At 47.4% G+C, this 14,751-nt stretch overlaps 1 protein-coding gene across 9 annotated transcripts in view; it reads left to right on the plus strand.

The window, feature by feature from the left end:
* The window catches only part of ERI3 (ERI1 exoribonuclease family member 3), a 122,764-nt gene that overhangs the window by 59,488 nt on the left and 48,525 nt on the right, over positions 1 to 14,751 (plus strand). For 8 of the 9 annotated variants that reach the window (XM_081055238.1, XM_081055240.1, XM_081055244.1 and 5 more), the window contains one exon: positions 5,598 to 5,670. The exons of the other annotated variant lie outside the window; for it this stretch is intronic. In XM_081055238.1, the coding sequence (XP_080911364.1) occupies positions 5,598 to 5,670 (73 nt within the window). The remainder of the gene's footprint in view (positions 1 to 5,597; positions 5,671 to 14,751) is intronic. 9 annotated transcript variants of the gene reach the window in all.

Consider the following 14,751-nt stretch of genomic DNA (forward strand, 5'->3'; position numbering starts at 1 on the left):
CTGTGGAGGCCCTGACTAGGTAGGACTCCCGGCCTGGGACCCAGTGGGCATGGAGCCCTACCTGGTGCTCAGCCTCAGCTCTTAGGGAGAAGCCTAGGAAGTGTGGCTGTTCTGAGGTGCAGGACAGCCAGCAACAACATTCTGTGGGAATGTTTGTATTGGAATGAGCAAGTGGAGAGACCCTGCATGGAAACAAGCCCCACCTACCCCGCATAGGGCCCCTTGTCAGGAGCTTCCATCTGGCTGGGTGGCTGGGTCTACTGGCCAACTCCTCCTCCAGGCTAGGTGTTCCGTGCCTCCGTGGTCCAGCGCTGACGCTGAAGAAGACAGAGCCTGTCTCTCTGCTCTTCACCGTTGCTCCTCAACACTCCTCTTTTTTCTGCATATCAGGTGGGATGAGTATATGCATATCCTGGAGCTTTTGGACACCAGAACTGACAGCCCACGTCACTCCAGGGTCCTTGTCCCACAGCCTTTCCAAGAGGCAGAAAGGGGTCAAATATGGCTCCATACTCAGCTGATCTTCTCTTTGAGGGCTCAAGTCTGCTAAAAGTGAGAGTGGCATGCATCTTCCTGATTTGGGGTTGTCCCTAAGACTTGCAGAGAGCAAAGCACAGAAGGAATAGTGTTGTCCGTGACCTTTCCTAGCATGGCACCTACTCTCCTGCTGGTCCTGGCTATCTCCGGTGTCCGCCAGTCTGTCAGACCTCCATGGATGCTGCCGACCTCCTTGACTCATGACTAGCATTTCTAGCAGAGGCCCCCAGCTCTGCTTCACCTAATCTTCAAAGCTGAGCTCCTGCTCACAATGGCTTCATCCTGCCCATACCCATTAGCCAGGGTGGCGTTCCCTTAATGAGCTGGTCCCCTGCCTTGGCTGGCGCCCAGCTAGTCACACCTGTTTGCCATCAGGGCTGTCTGGGCCCAGCCCGAGTGCTGGGCTGCAGGTGGTGGGGCTGGATGAGGGGTGGGTGGGGAAGGCTGGGCTCCTTTTGCTTTGTGCTCTATGCTTATGGTGGGGGGCAGTTTCTCACACCCCTGTTCCTTCCATACTGTTCTTTTTGTTTTCTAGGCAGGGAGGGCTCTGCTTTCTTTTTTATATTTAAAAGGAGTAATAAGGGAACTTGAGGGGCACCCCATCTTTTCTAACTTCCCCCTTGATGGAGTAGCGAGGAGCCAGTCAGGTGTCCGAGGGTAGGGTTTGATGTTCTATTCTGATGACCCCAGGGGGCCAGTGTGATAAGAGCAGGGGGCCATATGGTAAATGCCAAAAGTGGAGCCCCTTCCTGGCTGTAGGCCCCACAGTATTTGGAAAGCGATCATATCACTCGATTTAGAGCCCACAGGCAGGAATGGGGGGCCCTTCCTTAAAGGGGGCCCCTTGCATTCATGAAGCTGAAGGAAGTTTTGATTTGGTTGAAAAAAAACCATTCCTTTTTATGGCCTGGACATAATTGGCTCTTTTCTATTGGCTATCAGTGATGTCATTCCGACCCTCATAAAGAAGGGGAAATCACACCTGTGGACTCGGTGCATAAAATTTCATTGGGCAACAGTAATAAGTATGGCCAGATGATGTTTGGGCAGTTGAGGAGCTTTGTGCCCAGTGATTCCAGCTGCACAGAGACCTGGGCACCATAAACCTGCGCGCACGTTCATGCCCGCAGGCTAGTCCAGGGCCCACTGCCAGTGGCTCTTTTCTTGGGATCAGTATCTGGTAGGAACTCACAGCATTCACACCCTTTGGGCCCTTTTCCTTTCCAAATTGGTGGAACCACGTACCCACAGGTACCCGCTGACCCTAGCCGTAGGACCCTAAGAACCTTGGACCCACTGTGACCTTGAGCAGTGCACCGTGCTACCTATTTCTCTAAAGCCCTCGACCTTGCCGTCCCGGAGACTGTCAAGATCTCTGAGTGTGTCTGCCTGACTGCTGCCTTATGCAGTCAGAAGATGAAGGTTCTGTTTCTGGTTCTGTCCTTGGCTTGTTTTATGTTCAAGCAAATCCTTTTTCTTCTGTAGGCCTGTTTCCTCTTCTGTGTAAGGGATGATGACTACTCTAACCCACCTTCCTCGCAGGGTTATTCTCTCGGTGCTCTCTAAGTGGGACGGGTTCTTTTGTAGAAATGTGTAGCTGTCCTTCCCTGAGGCACCTGGGAGTTCAAGTTCTAGCATTTGCTCCGTGTCTTGTGAAGATGGGCCTGGGCCCTGCTACATCTGTACTACTTGTGTCTTGAAGCCACAGTCTAGGACCACCCACAGGCTAGAGGACTCAGCAACCAGAATGCCTGTGAGTCTGCAAACTATATGTGTACCTGTAGGTGACTGGAGCCCTAGGTGAGAATGATAGTCCCATTCTCCTCTGCTTCAGGCAGCCACTCACTAGGTACAGACTGCACTCACGATTGCTGCTGAGTCATATCTGAGGCTTAGTGTCCAACCTGACTATCTGTCTGTCTAGTTTGTTCTCGATGTGGCCCCTCTGGTACAGGTCAACCTCAAGAAGAAACAGCGGGATTCTACTGAACTAGACCCTCTCTACCTGGGTAGAAATGTCTACAGCCGATGGCTACCTTGGAAATCTTGCTGAAGAGGGAGCCTCCCTCTCCCCCAGGGCTAGCCACAGCCAACAGGACTCCTGGCCTGTATCACTTGAAAGAATTGGGGCGCTGGGGTTGGCTAAGGGAGAATATAACAGGTGCCCTAGGACCACTGCCTTTTGTTGGCCAGTCCCCCGGACCTGTTCCTTTGTGGAGTCTGCTGCTGTTAGTGTCCCCCTTCACTCACAGGTCTTAATGGGGTTTTCAACAATAGCTGAGCTCAATAAGCATTTTCACAAATACCAAGGATAAGGACCATGAAAGAAAAATTGAAGGAAATAGTAAAATTATCTAGATATTATAGTTCTGCTGCTTAGGCAGCCACATTCTAGCTGCTAAGTCTGCCTTTCGTCCTTCAAAACCTTGCCTGATTTTCTTACAGTCTTCGTCCTTGGTTCCCACATGGGCACATCCTACCTGGATACCCCTTCACCACCTTGGCCTCAGCCAGAATTTCCCTTCCAGGATATTGAATGGTTGTAGTTAATGTCACTGTGCCGCTTAGATGTTTGAGAGGAACCTTCCTTTCAGGTAAGATATCTCAGGTCTTAGAAAAGGAAATCCTTACTATAGTGCTTGAAACAAGGGGATCGACTTTCTTTTAGTGTCTGTCAAATAACTGGAGAGTAATGGAGGGAAGACTGGACTGCCCTGAAACTTTCTAGGGTGGAGTCAGTCATCTCAGCTGGATTCTCATTGCCACGCTTCGTAAAACAGGAGTTTCACTGTGGTCTCCACTTTCTTATCTCTTACTCTTAAACACGTTGCAGGCTGCCTTTGCTCCCACCAGCCTACTGACACCAGATTTATTGGGTTTTTCACAGCTCTCATCTTGCTTGACCACTGTATGGCATTTGACACTAATGACCTGCATTTTAAGCTAAAAAATCAGTTTTATATATAGAGGTCTACAAAGGGGAAGCTTGCTTTCACATAGTTTGTGATATGAAATGGGGTCAAAAGAGCATGTGTGACCTTGGGTTACCGATACCCTGAAAAAGGTCCAGGAGTCCTTTCCTCTGAGAATGGGGGTGGGTTGGGTGAGTCCTGACTCATGCATTATCTCCTGTGGAATTCTTGAAAGAGTTGAGGGTATATGACCTAGAGAAGGGAACTCAGGGGGAAGTTTCCTGGGCTTTCAGATCTTGGGAGGGTTCTGCAAGGGGTCTCATTCTCTATAGTTTCTAAAGACATACTTCAGACTCGTGGGTGGAGGTTTCAAGGAGACAGGTTTTAGTTTAGTATTAAGGAAGGATGTTCTAAGAATTGAAGGAGTCCAAAATTAGAGCTGGCTGCTGCGTGAAGAAGTGACTTTCCTGTGTGTGGTAATGGTCTGGTAGAGGTGGCCTGGATTCATTTTAGCTCAGTAAAACTTAGGAGACATGGGTCCTCTGCTCCTCTCATTCCATGCTCTTCTCAGGTGATCTTATCCATTATTAAGGCTTTAACTTTACTAAAATTGCATGAATGATTTAGCATTTTATATCTCCAGTCCAGACCTTGCTGCAAAACTGGTATCCAGCTGCCTCTGAGATACCATCCCACTGCCAAATATCTCCTAGGCACCTCACACTCAACAGATACTGAGTGCTTACCATGTGGCAGGCATCTCTCTAAAACTGCATTCCCAGACTCGTGCCTCCTTCCAGGGCCAAGGCAGAGGTTTAGGCAGAAACAGGATATACTGTATGCAGAGAATTTAAAAACAATAATAAAATTGACTGCAAGTCGATCTGCTCTGGGTGTCACATGTGCTTTGCCTCTGCCCCTGCCTCCTTCTTTGTACCTGTCTTAGTGAGCAGCGTGAAGCTAAACTAAGCCGAGCCACAAGCCTTTTGTCACTGGGCTCCACATCCCCTTCAGTCACCACGCTCTCCTTTACATCTCCTTTACATGCTCACTGTCACTACAGCTACCGTCTGTAGTCTCCTGGCTGCTACCCAGCGTTTTTTAGTGCTTTGGTTTTGTTGCCTCGGAGCAATCTGTAAATTGTTCACAACTCTTCAGAGACTCTCTATTGCCTGTGGCCAGGCTCTTCTCCTAGCAAGAAAACTCCATGTTCTTCCCCAGCTGATATTTCTGGTATCTTCCTCCGTCCTTCCATGTACCCCAGTGCTCTAAGTTAAGGCTATTTTGTCTATTTCTTTTATAGTCCATTGCAGTGAACAAACTGTAAGCCCTTTATGGGCAGGAGTTAAGTCTTACCTTTTGAGTTCTAAGCGCCTTACTCTTATTAAATAAGCATCAGTACATATTTGGGTGAATGGATTTGTGTGGATAAAATGGCATCATCGGCTAAAAGGAGAGATAGTTTATAAATTCTAATTTAAAGAAAAAATAAGAACAGACTCTTGGTTTTAATTCTGACCTCTTGTTATTCTTCCGCATGGTCTCTTCTCTGTTTGCAGAAAGCCAATTGCTAGAGACTTAAATGTGAACTGAAGCCCCTGCCCAGCTATCTCTAACTCACGTGCCCTTTCTCTCTCTCCTCCTGTCTTGTATCTCTGCCTCTCTGCTATAACAAAACAACACACTAGTGCATTGGAAAGAACGTAGGCTCTGGAGTAAGACAGACATGAGTTCAGTTCGTGGCTCTATCATATTTTAGCTGTGGGACCTTAGGTAACCCCTTTGAGTCTTATTTTCTCATCTGTAAAATGTAGGCCACCGTACCTGCCTCACAGTATCGTTCTGAAGAGTAATATGAAAGTGTAAGTAAGGTATGTAACATATTGTAGGCAATCAGAAAATAGCAGCTGCTGATACTATTTTGAATCAAGTCTCCAGGTTCTCACAATTGTATCTGAGGGCTGGATCTGGAGCCCAGTGTCCAGGGTGCTGGAAGTGGGGTGCCTTTCTTGGGTGGGGTGGGACCCACAGCTGATGGGTTGGCCTTTTGAGATCTATTTGTCCTATAGACTGCTGGATTTCCTAGCTTAAGGCTCCGTACCTGGGACATGGGTGTGCCCAACTTGTTCTCTCTTCCCTTTCTTGTAGGCTCCCAGGCCAGTGCCAGTACTTGGGCCTGCCAGTGGCAGATTACTTCAAGCAGTGGATTAATCTGAAAAAGGTACTGTGTCTGAGCCCCCCATGGGTACTTCCTCTGGTTCTCCTGTGCCTCAGCTCTCTCCTCCTGTGCTTTCTTTTCTCATTTCTGTCTTTTCTTTTTGTTGTTCTCATCTCTTTCCTTTTCTTTGTGTTCTTCTCTTTTCTCAACATCCCTCTTTCCTCTTCCCTAGTGAATATGCACTGGAAGGTTGTGGTGATTTCTGGGAGTGGGGAGCTGCTTGGGGACTAGGCTGCTGCTGGGTGGAGTAGGACATTTCCCTACTTTGTGTCACCCAGATGTGCAGAGAGGTCCCAATTAAGGGGATTTTCCAGGTTCTTCCTGGATCTCTGGGCTGAGCTACATTACCCACAGGAGAGATGTTTGCTCCCTGAGCCTCTGGGAAAGTTTCCTTCTTTGATGTGATCGTGAGTGTGGCCTCTGACCCTCCTGACTGGCTCTGGTATCGCCCTCTGCTTGGAAGGCAGAATTGGTTCAGGCTGGCTGTGGTCCTGCCCAGCCACAGCAGAGCTTTGCTCGTGTGACAAGGGCCATGGAAACTAGAGTCCAGTTCCCTCTGAGCGTGAGGGAGGAGACTAGCACTACTGCAGCCCCGAGCCCCTGGGGAGCGGGCTGAGGCTGTGGGCTGGAAGGGACACTGGCAGAGAAGGAATCACCCAGAAAACTGCCCTTTCCTAGTGTGTGCTGTACTTTCTACATAAGCAGAAGAAAGGAGATGTAGGAATAGACTCCCCAAATCTCTGCTCTGGCAGGGATCCTTGCTCCAGGAGGCCCAGGCCCCTAGGGAGGCTCATCCCTATAAATCCTTCTGACGTAAGAGCAGCAGCTCTGGGCAGGCAGCTTCAGGAACTCCATAGCACCAGTCAGCAGTGACTCCCAGGGAGCTCAGGAAAGGGAGAACACACCAGCGGTCAGAGTCGTGGGTCCCAGGGGCACAGAGCAGAGAGAGGTTATTGAGGGTCAGGCTAGGATTGTAAGGATTTGCATCTTGAACTGGGCATATTCAAGGGAAGCAAGGTATGGATTTGAGGAGGAGAGAAGGCTTTCTGGCAGGAGGAGCAGTGTGCTTTTGGTGCGTGGGGGGCTGGAGCTCAGCGAGCATGTGGAGGAACAGTGGGAGAGAATGACCTTGGACTTTGTCTCGGGGCAGCCATTCTTTGTGGCAACGTTTGTAAACGCCTTTGCTTTCCCCTGGTCTGCAGGTCCTCTGCACTCTGGCTTGTTTGTACTTTGACTCCTACCTCCCTCTCCTAGCCATCTCCTGTGCACCTGAACAACAGCTACTTACGCCCTGCCATCCTTAGGAGGCCAGGCTCTGCCCTACGTCGGGCCTTGGCCTGTGGCCTCACCTCTCTCTGAAGTGCCTCCCAGTCATTTCCATCGGGCATATTCCCTCTCCTTAATTCAGCTCAGGTATCACTTCTGCTGAGAAGCTTAGCAGTCAGTCTCTTACCTTGAGGCTCCTTGACACTTTGGATCTTAGTGTTGAAACTGAGTCCGTGGGTGTTTCCTTACAGCCATGTCCATCTGGACCACAGAGACTGAGTCCGGTTCCTTTTGTGCCCTGGTGGCCAGAGTAGGGCGAGGTCCAGCCTATGTACTCAGTGCATGACTGCTGGCTGGCTGCCTGGTGTTTGAGAGCTGGCTCCACAGAGGCCCTCTCATGCGGGACTTGGCAGAGCTGCGTGTGCGGGTGTGGCTAGGCCTGCGCTCCTGGAAGACGGCGTGCCAGCTGTCAGAGTGCATCTGAGGCTGCTTACTGGCCTTGGCAAATGCAATGTGAAGGCCCGGCCAGGCGAGGCAGGCACCGACCATGAACAATTGCTCTGTGACGTTCACTAGACTTTTTGGTGTATGGATAGCTCCCTGCCTCTAGGTTCCTTGGCAGAAAGGCAGGAAAGCAGCCGCCCCATGTGGTAACATTGCCACTCAGGGCTACCTTGGTGCTGCTGGAGGTACAGGCCGTTGTCCTGAGCCTGTTCAGTTTGGTTCTCTGCCAGCCTGCGGAGCCATAGAGGGGGCACAGGCTTCAGAGTAAACTGAGGATTCTCTTCCCAGTTGGCTTTGTGATTGCCTCCTGGAGGAAAACTGAGCAGGTCTAAGAATAATACGGGGTCTAGCCCTTCCTTTCTGCCCTCCAGCCACATCATGTTCCAGCTGTGTTTGAGCACCCAGCAGGAGAGATGTCTTAATTCCAGACTTTGGTGCAGTCCTCGCCAGCAGCCATTCAAATCAGGGACGCTGCAGGGCCCTGGAGGTCTAGGGGCGTGGTGATCTTTTGACCTTTATACTGCATGACTTAGTGCAGGCTGCACAACGATTCCTGCTCCCTTCAAAAGAGTAAGAAGGAAAGCAAAACCAGAGAGGGCATTGCCAAGGTTGTGGGAGTACTACGCAAAAGTTTTACTCCTTGCCTTCCTTGCCCGTGTGGGACCCACCCCTTGGCTATCTACAGGGCCCTCTCCTGTCTTTGATCTTACTTAGTCCTCCTCCTTCCCTTCCTTCTCCTCTCCTCCTCAACTCTTCTACAGAGCTTTGCCCCATGAACAAAAGTGGGGAGGGTCCTGGTCTGTTCGGCCACCGAGACCTGCCTAGTAAGTGAGCAACTGGGACTCAATTCACCATCTTCATTTCCTAAGGCCTCTAATCTGAGAAGAGGCTAAATGTGGTCTTTCAGCTGCCCTCTCCTGTCCAGTAATGGGGTGGTTGCATCAGTGAAGAGCAGCTTTTCAATGACCAGGGTTCCACATCTCCCGCCTCCACCTACTTCCCCTGTAGCAGAGTGGAGCAAGCCAATGTTTGCTGACATTTGGAGTGTCATTGAATGATCTTCTACTCTTATTGAACTGTCAGCTTAGAGAGGACTTGGGGCCCTGCTCCCAGTTCCCTCCAGGAGGTCAGAGCTGTCACTGAGGGGCCAGAAGAATACACATATGCGTGTGTGTGCACACTCTCTCACACACACACATGCATAAATATGCACATGTGTAGTCATATGAGTGAATAAACCTAAGTGGGCATACCTAAAATTGTGTGTAGGTAACCATACATGCATATGTGTATACATACATATTCACATAATCATCTGCAGAAATATATGGAAATATACACAGACAACGAATGTGTTTATGACATACACAGTCATAAAGTGTAAAGACACATTCATGCATATAAACACACATCTTCATGAGTGCCTTCTGTGTTCCAGGTACTGTGGTAGGCCCTGGAGATATAACAAAAAGATGGATATTAAATAATTTCAGTTGTGTTATAGCACTAAAAAGTTCAGAGTCATAAGATTGTTTCATGGGTGGACCTGACTTAGTGGGGTGGAGTTGAAGAATGTTTCCCTGAGGAAGGGTGGCTAAGCTGAGATGTAAAGAATGAGTAGGAATTGGCTAAGCATGTGGCAAAGCCCTGAGGTGAGGAGAAGCCTGGCAGCTTCGTGGAACTAGAATGTAAATTCCATGAGAGCAGAGAGTTTTTGTCTCTTTTGTTCATTGTTCTATCCCCATCTTTGAATAGTTCCTGGCACACAGTACATGTTTAATCATTATTTGTTGAATGAATGACTGCCTGAAACATAGTGGTTGTGAGGAAGAGAGGAGAGGGGCATGAGATGGAAACTGGAGGGGGAGGCAGGAGCATATAGGCCACACTTTAGATTTTGATCTTTCTCGTTAGGGGAAGGGGAAGCTGTTGAAAGGTACTAAATGTAGGAGAGGCATCATCTGATTTACATTTTGAAAAAGCTTTCTCTGGCAAGGTAGAGAGAGCCAAGAATAGATATAGGAGATGGTTTTTCTTAATTGTGCTGCAGTTGGCATGTTAGGGTGGGACAAAAATCACGTGGGAAACATTGCTGAACTTGGCATCCCTGGCTCCTGTTCATTGAATGCCTATAGTGTCCCTCTCCAAGTCATTGTGACAACCAAAAATGTCTCCCCCCCCATATACCCATACCTTTCCAACGCCCTAGACGAGTGGGAGTGGAAAGGTACTGTCCCTGCTTGAGAACCACGGAATTAGACCATTGCTGTAATCCTGGTGAAAGATGCGTTACTGGGAGTCAGTATTTGGAAATGCACATTGGAAATGCATAGAAATGGACTGATTCTAGGTTGTTAAATGGTACAGTCAGTTCTGCTGTAACGTAATATATATGTTCCTAAAAGTCACCATGCTGTGGAAAGTTGGAATAAACATGGGGTTAGGAGCACAATACTCTAAACTTCATCAGTGACACATAAAAAAAGATAGGAATCTAATAAAAATTGTGGCATAATTTTACGTGTTAAATGGTTAAGAAACACATATATAATACAATCATTATGGCACTCTACCTGAAGTTTGCATGTGGAAATGGGCATGAGAAGGATTGCAGCTTGAGTTATTGTGAAGTGGTGGAAGGAGAATTCACTGAAATTGGATGGAAAGTTGTAACTAGATGGGTGTGGCTTATAACACATGGGGTGATCTGAGTAGCTGGTATTTGTTTGAGGTGTATACATGTGTGCATTTTGTATATTCTTACACAGCTCTGTTCAGTGGGGTATAGTTTCCTGTGTTTATCTAGTATTGCTTATAGACAAAATCACATATAAACAAATGCAAAATTATTCCCTAATACATCAATTGCATTGCAACAAATTTGCTCTTTTCAAACGAGTGTATAGCAGACCTGACTGTGCAGTAGACAGGAGATGGTGACTGATTGGCTGTGAGGGTTGAAGGAGGAGACCATGATGTCTCCAAGGTTTATGATTTGAGCAAGTAGAGGAATTGGAATGAATTTACTGAGATAATGGATGAAGGAGAAGTGTTGGGGTTGGAAGAGAAGATGAACTCAGTGTAGAACATTTTGGGTCTGCATGCCTTTGAAGCATTTTTATGAAGCTATTGAGGAGGTAGTTGAACTTACAGATCTGTGGCTTAGGGGTAGGCTCTGGATAAGAGATACAGATTTGGGGGAGTTATTGGTGTATGAATGATAATCGAAGCCATAGGAATGGAATGTATAGAGTGAGAAGAAAATTGAACCTGGGACAGACCATTGAGAAATACAAACATTTGCCAGAAGTGAAGAAGAAGGAGTGGTCACTGATAGTAGCAATAATCAAGAGTTTTTATTGATTGTACGTTGTGTGCAGGACCTGTGTTGCCCAGTATATACGTTTCCCCCACTATCTGAAAGTAGAGCGTGCCTATGATTCCTTTCATAAGCCAAAATGGCGTAAAGCAAAGAAACAGTTACCATTAATTTATATGGAAAATTTTTTGAGCGTTTCCAGACCCAAAAAATAACCTACTAAATCATACCAAATAACACATAAAACCTCAAACAGCACTAACATGTAGTAAAAGCATGCCGCAAAACAAATGCTGGACACTAGTTTTGCTTTTCATTTTTTTTGTAAAAGCGAAAATCCTCTTTGGATTTCTTTCAGTTAGCGAAAACAGGTGCTTCTGTAGGTCTTTCAGAAATGTGGAGTAAAGAGAACATTCGAAAAGTTGGGGTACATACCTGGGGTAGACACCACTAGCCACTTGTGGCAGCAAAGGACTTGAAATGTAGCGGGTATGACTGAGGAACAAAATTTTAATTTTATTTAATTTTAATTTAAACGTAAATAAAAACGCTTCTTGCAGAACTTTTCAGTATTTTTAGAACAACCTAGGTTGGTGGATCTACTTTTTCAACTGTTAACTGTATAAAATCTAAGTATCTGATGAAGATTTAGCATCTGAATTGAGCTGTGTTGTAAGTGAAAATTACACACTTAGTATGAAAAAATACAGAAAGCTTCATCAATAATTTTTATATCATACTGAAAAACTATTTGGCTATGCTAAATTAAATAAAAGATATTATTAAAATTAATTTTATCTGTTTCTTTTTCCTTGAACTGGATATTCAATTCATAAATCACTCATGTGGCTGACATTAGGTTTGTGCTGGACAGCACTGTGCTAACCTAGACACTCGGCTCATGTACCTACGTTATCAAATCCTCACAAGAACCCTGTGCTGTCGTTACTATGATGTCTCGCATTTTAAGGTCGAGAAAACAGGCACAGAGTGATGATGAAACTTGCTCAATGTCTCACACTGGTACATGGCAGAGCTAGAACTTAAATTTAGTTTTGCTTGACTCTTCATGCCAAAGAGAGTAAAGCAGAATAAAAAAGAGGAGGAGAGTAAGGAGTGGTAGACGAAGAGGTAGGCAGATTGAGAGTGTGGTGTCACAGGAACCAAGGAAAGAAAGTCTTCAGACAGAGAGGACCGGTCAGCTCAGAGAAAGCCACGTGATATAAAGACTGAAATAGGGGCAGCAGACCTAGACACCAGGACCTCAGTGGCCTTGGTCAAAACTCTTGATGGCATGATAGGGACAGGGGCCACACGACTAATTGGGGAGTAAATGAGGAGATAGAGAAATGTTAGCTTTTTCAGAAATGTATCTTTGAAGGAGAAAGGACGAGATCTGTGGTGGGGCAAGTTTTGGGTTGAGGCAGGTTTTGTGTTTTAAACATATGTGCTTGTTTGTAGGCCCTATTAGAGAAGGAGAGGTTGAAAATATAGGCGTGAGAGAGGTCTCTGAGAAAGTGAGAGGAGACAGGATGGAAAACCCAGGTTCTTGAAAGTGGCTCTCTTCAGGGGGAAGGTCCCTCTTCCATTGTGGTGGGGGAAGGAGGAGAAGATGGATGTACGCAGATGCAGTAGGCTTGTGGATTTGGTGATGGCAAGTTAAAGTAGTTCCTATCTGATGGCTTTCATTTTTCTCTGTGAAGTAGGAGATGAGTCATTTGCTGATAACTAATAGGGGAGGGCTGGGAAGGTGTGCAGAAAGTGGAAAAGGATTGTCATTGTTTTAGTAAAGAATAGAAGTGGGAGCTGACTTGAGAAGTATAGTGGGATTTCCAGTCACTCCTGAGGGTCCAGTTGAGGCTGATAACTGATTCTTCGGGAAGCACTCTGTTTACTTGCATGACTTTTATTCAGCAGAGCCCAGCTGCCTGGCTGTGGGCATGCGGAAGGCAGACATTTAGATTCATCCAGGGTGGGGGTTTTGCCAAGAAGTGAGATGAAAAGAACAAAGGACTTACTTGAAGATATTGTCAAGAGAGTGGTTGCCAAGATGGACTGACTGTGAGATCCAAGCTGGATATTGAGGGAAGGGAAGACAGCAGGGGGCATGATGGAAGTGGGAAAAGTATTACAGACAGATCCTCGTATGGTAAGGAACAGGTACACGGCTATCGGTGAGCATGCCAGATGGAAAGGTAAGAGATTATGGTTCAACAGTAGGATATTCAGAGCAGGATTTCAGAGCAGGAGTCGTCGTAGGTGTTGGCAGGTTCCAAGGTATGCCCAGGGTAGCTCAGGTTGGGGGAAGGAGAGGGTTATTGTACATCAGAGGTCAAGAAATGGATAGGTCAGGTGAGACTTGCATAAGTATGTGACTGTGTGGATATATACACACTGCATGTGCACAGATGCGTAGGAATAAGTGTGTGTATAAACGTATGCCTGCGATATACAACTTATGTACGTTCAGACTAAGCCATGCACGTGTGTGCACATACACGCACAGATGGTCTGGCCTTCCCTGTCATGCCTGGGCCTGTATAGAGAGGCTTTGGGGAAGCAGGCATGCAGCATGAGGCTTCTGAGTCAATTCTGGCCGACGGGGCTCAGCCAGTCATGCTTAGATGTAAAGATGGGGGTCACCTGGAATTTAACAGACCTCGCTGTACCAGGGTGTGAAGATTGCTCTTCCACTTTCCCCTGACCATCTGTGCTATGTGCCCTGCTGCAATTTCCGGGTGCTCTGAAGGGAGTGGGGTTGGGACCAGCTGTGACAGAGTAAAGAGGAAGAGGCCTTCTTGGGGCCCCTCTAAGAAGCATTTCTGCCTCCCCCTCCCCTGGGAGTAGACAGCAGGAGAAACTGCTAAAGGGAAGGTTGGTGTCTACGATTGAGCACGATTTTTCCTGACCTTGGAGCATTCAGAGTCCCAATCAGTGCAGTAATAAATTAAGGGCTTATGGAGGAATAAATTCTAGGCCTTAATGAAGTTCTTTGCTGGGGGCCATAGGCAGGTCAGCAGGTCGGGATGATGCAGATTGGAGGCTCCAGCGAGTGGGCTAAGCTAGCTGGAAAGCCACCAGAAGTAGAAGGAGCTGAAACTGTTGTTTTGATCACTTTTTTTGTGCTGTGGGGATAAAGCAGCCTGACCGAGGCTGGAACGCTTTATAGAATGGTGGTAGCATGAGCTGCAGGGCCCCTCATGGAACTATTCAGAAACTAATTTAGAAAAAAACAAGAATAAAACCAAAAGAGGCATGAAGATCTAGGGTCCCTGCAAGGTGTTAGTTTTATTTTGGAGGTAGGGGGACCGTTCGGTGGTAGGAACCAGACTACGGCAGCGGGCCAGGTCTTTGGTATCATCTGAAGTCCAGAATGCTGTCTGTGGGGCAGTGGGCAATTGTAGGCCGCTGTCCTGGTGGGAGCCAGCTCTGAGACCGAGTGGGTTAGGGCCTGTAGCTGCCTTTGGGCAGAAATATGTGCACAGAGGACAAGACAGGCACCAGGTATAAGTGGGGGGAGAGGGGGCACAGGCGCTGCACAAGGAGAGGGCAAATAGGCGGCCAGTCCAGAGCTTGCTGCTGGGCTTGATGCTGAAGCCTTGGTGGGGGTGGGTCTGGGGGACTGGAGGCTACTTGGTGGGGGAATTGTAGAGTGGAAAGTAGAACCCAGGCCTCAAGACTGCATATCCTGAGCTCCTCCTCTTTTCATCCCACCCTCTGCAACATCTGCCCCTGGGGATGAGCTCTTGGGATGTAGTTCAGAGGTAGCAGAGGGAACCGTGCTGTGTTTGGAGTCAGGGGCAGATGGAGCTAGAGAGAACGTCTCCTTTCTTCTCATCTCCCTGCCCCCATGGTGTGGTGCCCTGCCTAGGCTTTTCCTTTAAATATGTCTTACAGCTGTCTGAACTCTGAAATTTCTTTCACTCCTTCCCTCGCCTTGTTAACATGTGTTGCCTTTGGGGTAATCAGGGAAAAAATATTATGTCCTTTTACAA

The sequence above is a fragment of the Rhinolophus hipposideros genome (assembly GCF_964194185.1).
Source record: "Rhinolophus hipposideros genome assembly, chromosome: 8".
In the NCBI taxonomy this organism is placed as follows: Eukaryota; Metazoa; Chordata; class Mammalia; order Chiroptera; family Rhinolophidae; genus Rhinolophus; species Rhinolophus hipposideros.